At 35.2% G+C, this 12,729-nt stretch overlaps 2 protein-coding genes across 2 annotated transcripts in view; both read left to right on the forward strand.

Annotated features, from left to right (window-relative positions):
* The window catches only part of LOC149776580 (sacsin-like), a 118,873-nt gene extending 108,845 nt beyond the window's left edge, over nucleotides 1–10,028 (forward strand). The window contains exon 7 of the mRNA XM_089941318.1: nucleotides 9,953–10,028. Within this exon, the coding sequence (XP_089797444.1) occupies nucleotides 9,953–10,028 (76 nt within the window). The remainder of the gene's footprint in view (nucleotides 1–9,952) is intronic.
* A 2-nt stretch (nucleotides 10,029–10,030) lies between these two features.
* Nucleotides 10,031–12,729, forward strand: part of LOC149776581 (sacsin-like) — a 36,948-nt gene continuing 34,249 nt past the window's right edge. Inside the window, exons 1-2 of the mRNA XM_089941319.1 lie at nucleotides 10,031–10,034; nucleotides 10,524–10,639. Of these exons, the coding sequence (XP_089797445.1) occupies nucleotides 10,031–10,034; nucleotides 10,524–10,639 (120 nt within the window). The remainder of the gene's footprint in view (nucleotides 10,035–10,523; nucleotides 10,640–12,729) is intronic.

Raw genomic sequence — 12,729 nt, forward strand, 5'->3', positions numbered from 1 at the left:
TGTATATTTAGTACCTCCTTTTTGTCTATTTTTGAATGTAGTAATATAGATCATATTAAAACCACTAACTTCAAACCATGTCCTATTTTCATAAGGACTGGGGTTTAAATTCTCACGATGTAAAAATTAATTTGGTTGGATACATGGATAATGGGTTTTACGGCCAGTCGACAGTATTTCGGTCATTCACAGTGATGATGATGAAAAATGATTGGTGCTCATGAAATAGGGACAGTAAAAATCTGAACGCTTGGTTCTACCGGAACTCGAAATCATGACCTTCCAATCCAGAAGCAAGCACCTAAACCATATCACCACCGATACCCTTGAAAATGTATGTAACTACATTCAATTTTGTTCTGTTTATTTTCTTGCCGGCGAAATGGGACCTAAGTGACGTGTCCAAGGACAAACAAAGACAACCCTTGTAATACGAGTCAGACGCACTGACTGCAATAAGAAACCAAACTCTTCGAGTTCAGTTCGTTCTAATGTATACGGGATCACTTAGATTAGAACATTAAACGAACTGAAAGTATCACTCTCGTGTAATTAACAAGAAAGCATATTCAGGGACGCCCGGATAATTATTTTCGGGGGATGTGGGCAAAGAAGTAGTGGTCAGCTATTACGTTTTACGGATGTTGGCCAAACATGTTTAGAAGGGAAATCGGGGGTGGAAGGGGGACGGCCTTTTTGTGTGGGGTATACTGTTGAATCGTTGTCAAAACCGAGTGTTTGAATTGGTTTTACGTTTATGATTTATGATTTATCAGAAATTAGCATAACTACCAATCCTTTGTTATTGTTGTTTTTAATACATAAACACGTGGGGCCTATTAGTGGTCTGAGTGTCAGTTTCTAGAATAGGCTTGAGTACCCAAATCACACCATCGAGGTGTCCGTTTCAGGAAAACACATTGCTCCAGTAGCCTGCATATAAACCTTTCATGCACTGATGTGATCTAAACTACCAGTTAAATTAAATTTGCAAACGTCTGCTTAATGCTTTATCTATTTCAATTACTGGCACGATTACAGCATAACCCAACCGGTTTGTTTGTTTAACATGATATGTGCTTTCGATTTGACTTCGATAAGTCAATCGAAGCCCATTGATAAGGTCTATAAAAAGACTGACAGGCTTAGCCTTTGTACACCCTGTTAGTAGGTGCACTGGACGTTGAAAGGTAATCTCTCTCTCTCTCTCTCTCATTTCTAAATATGTTATAATTCAGGATGGAATAGAATAACCTAGGACCCATGGAACTGGCTTTTATTTTTAATAAACAAACGCCAAGAACGTTTTACAGTGAAACATTTTCATAACTAACACGTTTAGTGAACCTTTCCCTGTGGACAATTATTAATCTCGTTTATATAATCATAATCATATAGGTATTATTATTATTATTATTAGTAGTAGTAGTAGTCTTAAAGAACGAATCTCAATAAATTCTGTGGGATTTGTATTAATGTTCTGTTGCCCACTATTGTGCCGAATTCCCATCAGGATCATATACGCAGGCTAAGATCTGCTCGCAGGCTACGATCTGCTACACGTAACGGGATTTTATTCCTTATGAAGAATTAAATAGTTTTAATTAAGTCTCTTAATTTACTTTAAAATTAAAAGTGAGTTGGTTTAAAGTAGTTCCGTATCTGCAGATCGAACAAAGTGAGATAGTTACATGCGCGTGAAATAGCCATTACTAAACCAGTTCTTTCAAAGTTAATAAGAAACCGACCATTTATTTGGGGGCTTTGGGGTATTTTTCCAAAAAACTGCCTGGATGTCATATATCTTGAACCAAATATTTAAACTCCGATTAATATAAAAGCGCCCATAAAATCCAAAGTTATTTAAAAAAACAAAAATATCCCGGTTCGAAAGAAAATTCCAGCTCACCCAGCCCCTATCGAAAATTGAAATGTTAATCCTTGACTATCGTACATTTAAATAGGCTGCGGAAAGGCTGAACACGTGTGCATTGATTATAAGGTATTCACTCATTTCTAGATGACAATAACCACTGACTGGGCAAGAATCGTCCAAAATGGCATCGAGAGAACCAGTAGTTAAAAGTTAGGAGAACAGCCAGGGTATATCCTATATTACCATCATTCTTCACGTCAATAGCACCTGAATGCTGATCAGAACGTCATCGACTGAGTCGCTAGGTCGTCGACTGGATCATCTTCTGGGTCGCCGACTTGGTCGGTGAGTCGCCCAATGGGTCGTCCTTCTGGGTCGCCGACTGGGTTTGCTGAGTTGTCGACTGGGTCGTCTTTCTTGGTCGTCAACTATGTCGGCGACTGAGTCTCTGAGTCGTCGACTGGATTGTCGTCTGTCTGGGTTGCCGACTGTGTCACTGACTGTGTCGTCCAGTAAGTCGCCGAGTGGTCGACCTGGGTCGCCGACTATGATGTTCTATGGGTCTTCCTTCTTGCATGAGCCTTGTACCGCCTGTGTTTTGGTCGACGAAAGACCTAGTCCCTACTCTTCTTAGATTCCCCAGCCCGGCCATTTCCTGTTCAGCCAACTTTGACTGAATGTGCTTGCCCCGGCTATGTGGTTATACTTTTTTAATTGCAAGGGGACGTCTTCAAACAATACCTCTTCATAACACACCACCACTGCAGCCACAGTTGTCACGTATATATATACTCAAGCGGAATCACGTGACTCAAAATATAAGAAGCTAGACGGTGCTACAAAACTCGCTAACATTTAAAATCAAACATAAACTTTAACTTCTCATCACAGTCCAGTAACAGGTCTGAAGCTGGTGTTACAGTTGTCTCGTGGTAATTTCAGCTGTCCATTTACATCTGCCTGCATTTCCCAATCCTGCGCTGTCGTCAAGGTGCCTCTTTGTCCAGTCTTTTGTTTTGTAACTCACCGCTTCTCATAAAGCTGATGAAGTTTGAGCCATTTTTCAATTGCTGATTTGTTTCTCCTGGCTATAGCCATACTGGCAGCAATCTCAGCAAGCACTTGGTCTTGGCACAAACGAAAACGATCGTCAGTTCGAGACACATTGCAGGATGACAGCATGTGCTCAAAATCTGCAAGTCTCCCACAGAATTTTACAGTTTGGGTCATCATTTATTTCCTATGTTTATAGATTTGTTAGTTTATGGATACACTGAGCATAAGAGGAAGCGGATTCTCTGCGCATAAACTCTCAAGATGTCGCTCCAAGACAGTTTTCTGGACCTCGCACCTTTCTAGAGTACCAAATCCCATTTTTTTCTCATGCTGACAGTTTTGGCTTGCCTGTCTTCCCCTTATGTAAGACGTACTTCTTTCTGGACCATGGTACACTTCTAATACAAATTAAATATACATAACGCCATTCGGATCTATCTGGACTATTTCTACCAGACATTATTTATAAGGCCCTTAAATCCGACCATGCCTGGTTCCCAGCAGCTATGTAGTTATCGCTCATAATTGTATTTAGATGTACGACATACGTGAAACTAGTCTATTGATTGACCTCCAGGTTGCAGACTGTTCCACAGTAATACTTTCACTTATGGACTCTGGTCACAATTATTACTTTCGGTCTAGAACCGTCGAATGTAGTCCCCGACTATTCTGGCATTCATCGTGTTGTAATTAGTTACTCTTTAGAACATAAGCATACGCTGTGGTTATTTGTGTATTTCGGCGACAGTACAGAGTGCAAAATGAAGCGTTAACGCTGATCCGGAAATGAAATATTTGACTCATTGCACATTGCTTTGTTTACGGTCCAGCCAATCAAAAAACAATTCAAGATAACTTTCAATGAGAACTTCACAACGAATTCATCTTTGACGCTATTTTAGATTAATATATGTATTTATTAGGATTTGGACACAATGGAAAAATTCAGTTCTGAGAAACAGATCTGAATACATATGGGTGGTCGATCGGAAATCGTTCGGACATTTCCGTGAGGTCTTGAAATAACCTCAAAGGTATTTGTAGGAATACTCATCAAGCTGATGTGTTTGGTGATTCGCCTCTGGCAGAGTTCACCATGTATGCTCCAACAAAAGGCCGAGATTGTTCGATTGTGACATTGTCTCCTTCCGCCACCATATTCGCGCAGGTGAACGAAAGTAGTTAAGACTATAATTTTCAATGGCGAAGAATTACATCCGTTGTTGTTTTAATGCACTGGTGGAAATGGCGGATCGATGTTTATCCGGGTACAATGGTTGTCGTTTTTAACCGATGAATCAGGGTACCCGAATGTGCAATGTTACGATCGATCGGCGGTATGTACATATAGTTGGCAGGGGAAAGTTTCTTAACTTGGCCCATCACATGTCTTAAGGCTATGATGTGACTTTTTCAAAAAATATTGTTCAGTAATTAAAGATATGTATATATTTATGAATTAGACGTTTGGGGCTTGTATTGTTTTTTTTTTAAACTGATGTGAGGCGTATACACCTCTGCAGTATGAAGATACTGAAATACCAATAGTCGTCTATAGCACAAGGGTTCCTTACAAAGAAAATTTGGAATATCCGTCCATGAATCAAGGGATTGGAGTTCTACCAATATAACACAAGGGAATACACCAGTCTGCACCCATCGGTAGTTCAAACACTGCTAGTTTATCTTAATTGCGTCTGCTAATTTCCAACATAAGCAGTCGTAATCAAGAATAGTTCAATTTTCACAGAAAAAAAGAACAGCTCGACACACTTCGTTCTGTTTGTGACGTAATGGAGAAAATGCATTAATTGTTCGCCGATTTAGACATCTGGACAAGTGCCGTCTGGCAATGTCGTTTTGCATTCGGATAGTCTTGGATTTCACCATTGACATAACACATTTCTGGCTATTACTAAGTTTTCTGTAGCTGTTGAGAGAGTTGGAATTTTTGTGGCCAGTGATGTGTATAGCCTGAGTGTCTGGAACATTATTTTCTAAAGAAATTTTCTCACGCTAGAGTTTGTAATGCGTTTAGAAGCCAAATCGGGCACGTTTACTTTCATAGCCATTTTTTTTTTCATTAGCGAGGTAAGCTTTCGGGCACCAACTCGTGCACGTAAAAACGATTGCTCATTTAGCCCAGATGCATGCACGTAAGATACAGGGGTAATGTAAAATGGATGGTCAGAGTTACAAAAATCACTTGGACGTTTGTTCATAAAACATTTCTAGATAGTTACCAGACATCTATCTGGAAAAAGAAGGTTAGCGTACATCCTTGGTTTTTCATTTCTTGTGTTTTTTTATGTCCTCCACTCTCCTCGTTTTCGTCTGTCTCTCGTTAGACCCTAAATATTCTAGTTTAAGTTCGCAATCTTGCTTTGATAATATGTCTCCCCACTTTATGTGTCTGTGTTCTTCTCCCCGTACCCCAAAGTATTATTAAATCATAATGTGTTCAATCAACTTGATGGTGTGCTGAGGCCAAAAAGCGAGTATTCATACAGTTTCTTTTATGTCATCATCAGTTACGGCATCAGCAGTTTTGGGTTTGTTTTCTTGTCCTTTCTTCTTCAAATCTTCACATCTTTCTGTTTACTTCTTTGGGTCTCTCTTGCTTGATAAAAATTCAGGGCCATAAACCAAGCTGCAATTGTATCTGTTTCATCTCAGATATCGTTCCAAACTTCCCATCAAACCTATATAAATAATAATTAATTATAAAAAGCCTTGTACCTAGGGTAAAATCTCTCTCTCTCTCTCTCTCTCTCTGTTTTTTTAATCATTTGTCATCCATGTTGGCGAGGGTCTAATTTACTTTATCAGTCAAGTTCTTTAATTTATAAGGCAATTTACCTTTTAAAACTATGAACAAAATTCTTGTTCATTACATTAAATTTTTGTCGGTAATTAGTTATTCATTCTTGCACTCATTCAAAATTTCATTTACGTTTTAACAAATTGAATGTATATCAGTTGCGCTATGCGTGATTTTATTAGCTCATACATTAGTCTTTAAATTCAATTGTGTGTTATAAGTCAATATGTATGCCCTTTTTACCTCTCTATGTTGTCGGCTCGTATTCACTTTCATCATCCTGACGAATTGAAAGGAAAAATCTTGACACAATGATGTTCTCAAGACATTCTTCTAGTAGTTGTATGTATCCCAATGTCTCGTGTTTGGTGTTCACATTTTCATGCTCTAAAACAAAATTTGTGACAAATGGTTCGTCCACTTCTGTACATCTGCTCTCTTTGACCATTTCAGTGGGGTTTTTTTATTTCCACTCCTGATTTTGTTATTTTCACCGACGAAAAGCTACCGTTGGTAGCCATCGTAAGCAGTTTATATTTGTTCCAGCAGAAAATGAAACTTGCATTGGCACAATAAATTATTCCGGTCACTGTTAACTTAGGAAGATGCAAAAATCAATCAGATTTCATCGTTTTTGTATAAGTTTGGTGTCGACTACTTTTGATGAAGCCTTCATTTACTTTCAAAATCGCCGGAAAACCAACTTCCGAGAACCAAACATATGCCCATTTGTTGATGCGATGACAGCATTAAAACCTGGCAGCAACATCAAACAATTGTAGAGGGAAGTAAGAACTGGAACTGGCCTCTTGTCGACATAAAACGATAAGAAAACAAAGAATTTGTTCAGGCTGGGACCGAGGGATTCTGTCGACATGTAGTTTTATTTTATTTTTTATCTCGACTCGAAATAAGCATAACATATTTGGTAGTAATAATAGACCACATGACCGGGACTTTGTATTTTCGTCGACATAGGCGGCTTGTCGACGTATGTGATGTCGATAAAAGTGGGTGGGACTGTATTTCTTGATTTTCATCAATTCGATTTGTATTTTCCGCATGCTGATTGTGTTCGCCAATGTCTTTCATTCCATTTTACACGATCGGGGACAATTTAAGTAACTTTAATTCATCCTAAGTACTGCGTATTGCATCTTAATGTTGTCTATTTCCAGTAACTATAATGTGCCCGATAATTTAATTGACCAAGGTTGGGGTTAACAAAATCGTTATGTTATTTAAATTGTTCTTTGAAGTCCTCTGATAATTTACAGTCATGGGCGGAGTTAATGACGTCATGAGTAGTCTCTTCTAGTTTTCTATTGTAACGAATAAGCAATTGTATTATGTGCTCATTTTTGAACGACACATGGGAGTACAGTATATCCATCCGACAAAACGAGTTCATATTTTTCCATACAATGCAGTAACCTATAATTATTGTCTTGTATTACAACGAATGTTTTGTAAATTTTGACACAGTAAAGGTGATTACATTCATATACTATGTTAAATTAAATTAAAATATTTTATTGGCCTTATTCATGTGAACTGGAGGTACATCGGTTCGGTACGTCCTAATGCGCATGTTAATGTGTTTATGTAGGACTCTTTTGCTCAATTAAATTCAATAATAATAGTTTCTCTAAAATTTAATGCTATACTAGTTTTAACCAAAGTTAAATACTGTAATAGTTAACCCAATTTAATCTTGATTGTTGCATTCTCCGCACCTTAAATGTCATAAAAAAATCTAAACGAAAATTATTGATCACTATCGACTCTTTTACGATGGTGGCCAGGTGCTAAACCGAGTCAAGAAAAGATGACATCGGGTCTATCATAAAAAATAACAGGATAGTATGAATGTGTTTTCAAGACGCGCTGCTTTCATTGTGGGTTCATAACACAACATTAAGTCTGGTTTGTAATGGATCACACAGTTATGTTGACCTCGCCTAAAAATGTTAAAGTCATTTAACATTAACTTTACTGTATGTATTTCTCGGGGTGTGTAAATAATGATCTTCCAAAGAAACATGGATGATAAAGTGAATACCGTCTGTACTCGCTTATAAGTAAAGTCAAAATGCATACAACAGAGATCCTGATCCGCAGTAGCATAATGCTCATGCAGATCAGGGTCTATGTTGTTTGTTCTATTGATTACTCCTAAACTGCACAGACCGAGATCTGCCAGTGCATTTTGCAGTTGGACTTGTCTTGTAAGCGAGTACACATGGTAAAGACCATTAAAAGGTATGTGTGATCAAATCATAAATAATAAGACTCATTACCGAAATGGTCAGTTCTGGACGCCTATATAACCGATATGACTTTAAATTTATTACTGCCTAGAAAAGACACCCCAAAACATTTAATGATACTTGTTCACTTTTGTCATTACTGTTTCAGTAATCAAAGTTTTGTGCATGTTTCACACTGAATAATTTTAATATCTTTTCAACTGCTAATATTGGTGCGGTATCCCAAGCCTCAAACTAAAGTGTTATTTAGACAAGCGAGAAAATACAATTCGAAAGCTTGTGGATCCAAAGGTTCCGGTGACATTGCTTCTCTCTCTCTGCTACACAGCTTTGTTATATATATATATATATATATATATATATATATATATATATATATATATATATATATATATATATATATATATATATATATATATATATATATATATATATATATATATATATATTTGATTTAATTTAATTGTTTGTCTGTTAGTTTTAACTTTTTTTTTATTACATTACATGTTAAAGTTTACTGGAATTTGACATTTTCCAGAAATTAGTTTGACCTAATAATGCAACTTTATATCTAAAAGCTGACCTAGCTCTTGGCCTTGATTGAAAATCAAGTAAACAACTTTTTTTAAAATTATTAATCATTCATAACGTGCGAATGATAAGAGTGAAATCGAGGCTGACCGGGAGTAGGTAATTTTGAGCATTTGAAGCTTCGATCTATTTCTAGAAAGTGATCACGCGACCCTCATACGGGTATCTATTTTGCGTTTTACTTGGACTGTATAATCTTTTTCTTGAAATGAACCAGCCAGTTGGGCTTTTTACCTTTGACACCGAAAGGTGTTTTTTTCTGTTGTGGCCAGTTGGAGTTAAATTATATATTTTTCTTCAAATTATTTGGATTCTAAGAGATTAATTTTTCTCCCTAGGAATATTAAGTGCTCATACAGAAATCTTGGACAAAGACAATTATTTAAATTTTATTTGGAATTCAAACACCGAATTATTTTCTGTGGTTGAAAAAAGAACTGTTAACACTTCAGTGTTATACGGCATTGCCTTCCATTTTTGATTTTTTTTTCGGGACTCGAACTCAAATTTATTATAACATTTTATTACTAGGACTAATAATTTATAATTCTTGGATTATTTTTGGATTTGATTCTTAAAATCGTAAGTTCTTTGTTTCCATTTTGACCTTGTTTTTCTAGGGAAATGAATTATTTGTTAAGTTTTTTGTCTTAACCCTTTTCTTGTTCCTGTTTATTAGAGCCTAAACACATAACTATATATATATATATATATATATATATATATATATATATATATATATATATATATATATATATATATATATATATATATATATATATAACGCAAGTAATGATCTTAACAGATCCTCAAAACCTTGCCATTGCCTGGATTAATAAACTGTATTTTTTTCTTCAGATTGTTGTAAAGCAAACTAAACTTGATCATTTGTCTTAAACTAATCTGCTCAAAACTTATGAAGTATATTCAACAATTAATATAATTGTAATATGTAACACTTGTTATAGAAAACATTTTGTCCAAATTATAAAATTATAATTTTATTTTAGCTTAATCAATGTGCCAAAATTGGCTCTTACCGCTACAAATAAAAGAACCTATCTGGGTATGGTACCCGTTTTTGCCACAAAAATAAGTAATTGCAATAACGGTAATATATTGACTTTGTTAGAAATAAATTAATTAAAAAATAAAATTTCTGACCTAGTTTAACAAAATTATCTTTTGTATGCTTCTATTTAACAGTATTACACGTGTCAAAATTTGTACTTAAATTATCTTTTAATTTAAAAAAAAAACTGGTTGATACTGCATTGACACGGAGTTATATTCACAAGTTTGAAGTTGTTAATTTTTGTTTTGTTTTCTTTCCAGTGTTCACCATGTATTTGATGATGGGTATAACCTAACATATATTGACACTCTAAATAAATACAGGAACCAGCACTAAATATGGGTATGAATCTCTCTGTTTTGTTTCTCTTCACCAAAAGAGACAGCAGTCATAAATGTTTTGATTCCTTCGTTTTTAAATTCATCCAACTTTTATCCATCACTAATACCAAAGCTACTATTATTCTACTAATAATATTGTTACAAATAATAATAATAATAATAATAATAATAATAATAATAATAACTATTATTATTGTTATTGTTATTATTATTATTATTATTATTACCTCAGTACAACACAAACTCAACTACAAGGCAGTACACTTGTAAGGTTACCCTGAACAACATTAAAGTGGAGGTCTGCTGTGTTATGACAGCTTGAGATAAAATGAATTATCTAAATTGGATGAAAATAGGGAAAATTTCACTCATATTTTATCACATGATTGGTTATCAATACGAACATCAAAAATTACTATAAGGTAGAACAACAACGAAGTGAATTGAGATTTCTCGTCTGATATCAAGAATTTATTTATGTATTTGACAGCAGAGGACGATTCAGACTCGGATATCGAGGAGTTTTCTTCTATGGAACAACCTCCTTTGATAAAACAATTGCAAACCATTCTGGCAGAGTATCCAGATGATGGGCAGATCATTAAGGTATTTAACAAACAATCTGTTAGTCTTTCTCTCTGTCCATACGTATGTGTTTGCTTCTGTGACTGCTTTAAAGAAAGACAAGTTCCATTTTTCTGTCTGCTGACAGTGAACTCTGCTCTCATTCTGTTTGGTTGACTTCAGACTTTTTCTTTATTTGCTAATTGTCATGAGAAAATTGGGTAAAATTATTCCAGCTTTACAAAGACCTCACTGAAGAATGTGAAACCAGGTACATCATTATGAACTCTGTTTTAGATCAACATAATCCTTTAAAAACAAAACGAGTGAAACACGCTCAGAAACCTGAATGGTTTACAAAAAGAAATCAATAAAGCTGGACAAAATAGAATATATTTTCATAAACAGTACCAAAAGCCTAAATTGAGATTAATTCCAAATGATCACTGATGTTTAAAATGTATTTGATTTTGGAAATAGTGCTTTGCAATGGTCATTTTTAACTGATCTCAGTTTAGGTCCTTGATACTGTTCGATAGAATGACCTCCCAAAAACGATTTGTTCAGAAGCAAATCTATATGTGTTGAAAACAAAAAACATATGACTTCTATCTTGAAAGGCAGTTTCCATAGCAAATAGGGATATACATGTACTCCAATTTATTCTGCTAATGCATTTCCTATGCACTTTGTGTTGTGATACTGAATGCATTTAAGCATGCTTTGTTATTTTTAACTTTGTTTGTCCTGTATTTACACTTTCTTGTTCATCATGAGGAGAATATTATATTATACTGAGTTACCCTCATCAGATAAAGTATTTATTATTATTATCATTATTATTATTATTATTATTATTAGTGGTAGTAGTAGCAGTACTAGTTGTACTAGTAGTAATATCATGTTTCTTGTTATATTAATATACATTGCAGGGAAAATAGTTTGTAATATTTTTTTATAATGACTAATTTGGAAACTTTCCCTCTTTTCCCACACCCCTTCCCCCCAACTGTAATGATTGGTTGGTAGCTTCGTATCGGCATGGTGCATCATGTGAGAAAAAGCAGTAATTTATATATTTTTTTAATGATAGCATTTGGTAGTTATCTGCAGTCTTATGACTATCTGTGGTGTAACATATGAATCAATATATAAACCTGTTTCTCGTGATTTCCTGCAAATGAGTGCAAGGAATACAAATGTCACAGTAATAAACTAACAAATATAGATAGCCTGAATGTCTCTTAAAAAGATAAAGAAATTCATGTATCACACAATGGAGAAAGATACACTTTTCACAGATAAAGAGTATGTATGTGCTCCTATGCAAAAATAATTCCATGATACCATAGATGTTGTTTCTGAAGATTCCATTACAGTCACGAAAACCACCTAGTCAGTGCATGTACATACACAATATTAAGTAAACACAAATGAAGCTGTACACAAGTCATAGGTTGTACTATTTGATATTATAAGTATACATCGGATGATGTAGAAAAGGAATTAGTATATTCATTATTTAATAGTGGACTCCGAGCTCTTTTCACCGAGATCAGGAAATGCAATTGTCTTTAGAACATGAAGATGGTGGTGTTACCCGACCAAATACGTTTGAACTAAACTTTACACCAAAGTAAACTTCCAACGCCCTGTGTTTAAGCCTGAAGTGCACTTCAGTATACACATGAAATGAACAAGGTAGTGCACAGTAGCAGGGCTGGCCTTATCAGCTGGGAGCTGGGTGATTTACCTGACTATTTTATCTTTACACCTGGCTACTTTAAAACGAAACCTGTATCCCAGTTGGCCCCCCCCCCAAATCCCCCACCTATTTGGCAACTCATCCTTCAACTTTAGTGGAAGGTATTGCTTTAGTGAATAATATTGTGCACTATGGTATCAATACTGTTTTAGTGTTTATTTGTACCACATTTTTGTATTACATAAATGGTGACAGTTCATTTTATCTATGTCCATATTTGAGTCAGTGTCACGATCCTGTCATTTCCTTGCCCAAATAATGTGAATATTTATGTTTTTGAAGCTACTTTTGACAAATAAGAAATAGATATTTATATTTTAAGTTGCCAGTTACATTTTAGTTGTAATACCGTTATTTGTATGTTTCC

This window comes from Sinohyriopsis cumingii, chromosome 18 (genome assembly GCF_028554795.1).
Source record: "Sinohyriopsis cumingii isolate HCF-2022 chromosome 18, ASM2855479v2, whole genome shotgun sequence".
NCBI lineage: Eukaryota > Metazoa > Mollusca > Bivalvia > Unionida > Unionidae > Sinohyriopsis > Sinohyriopsis cumingii.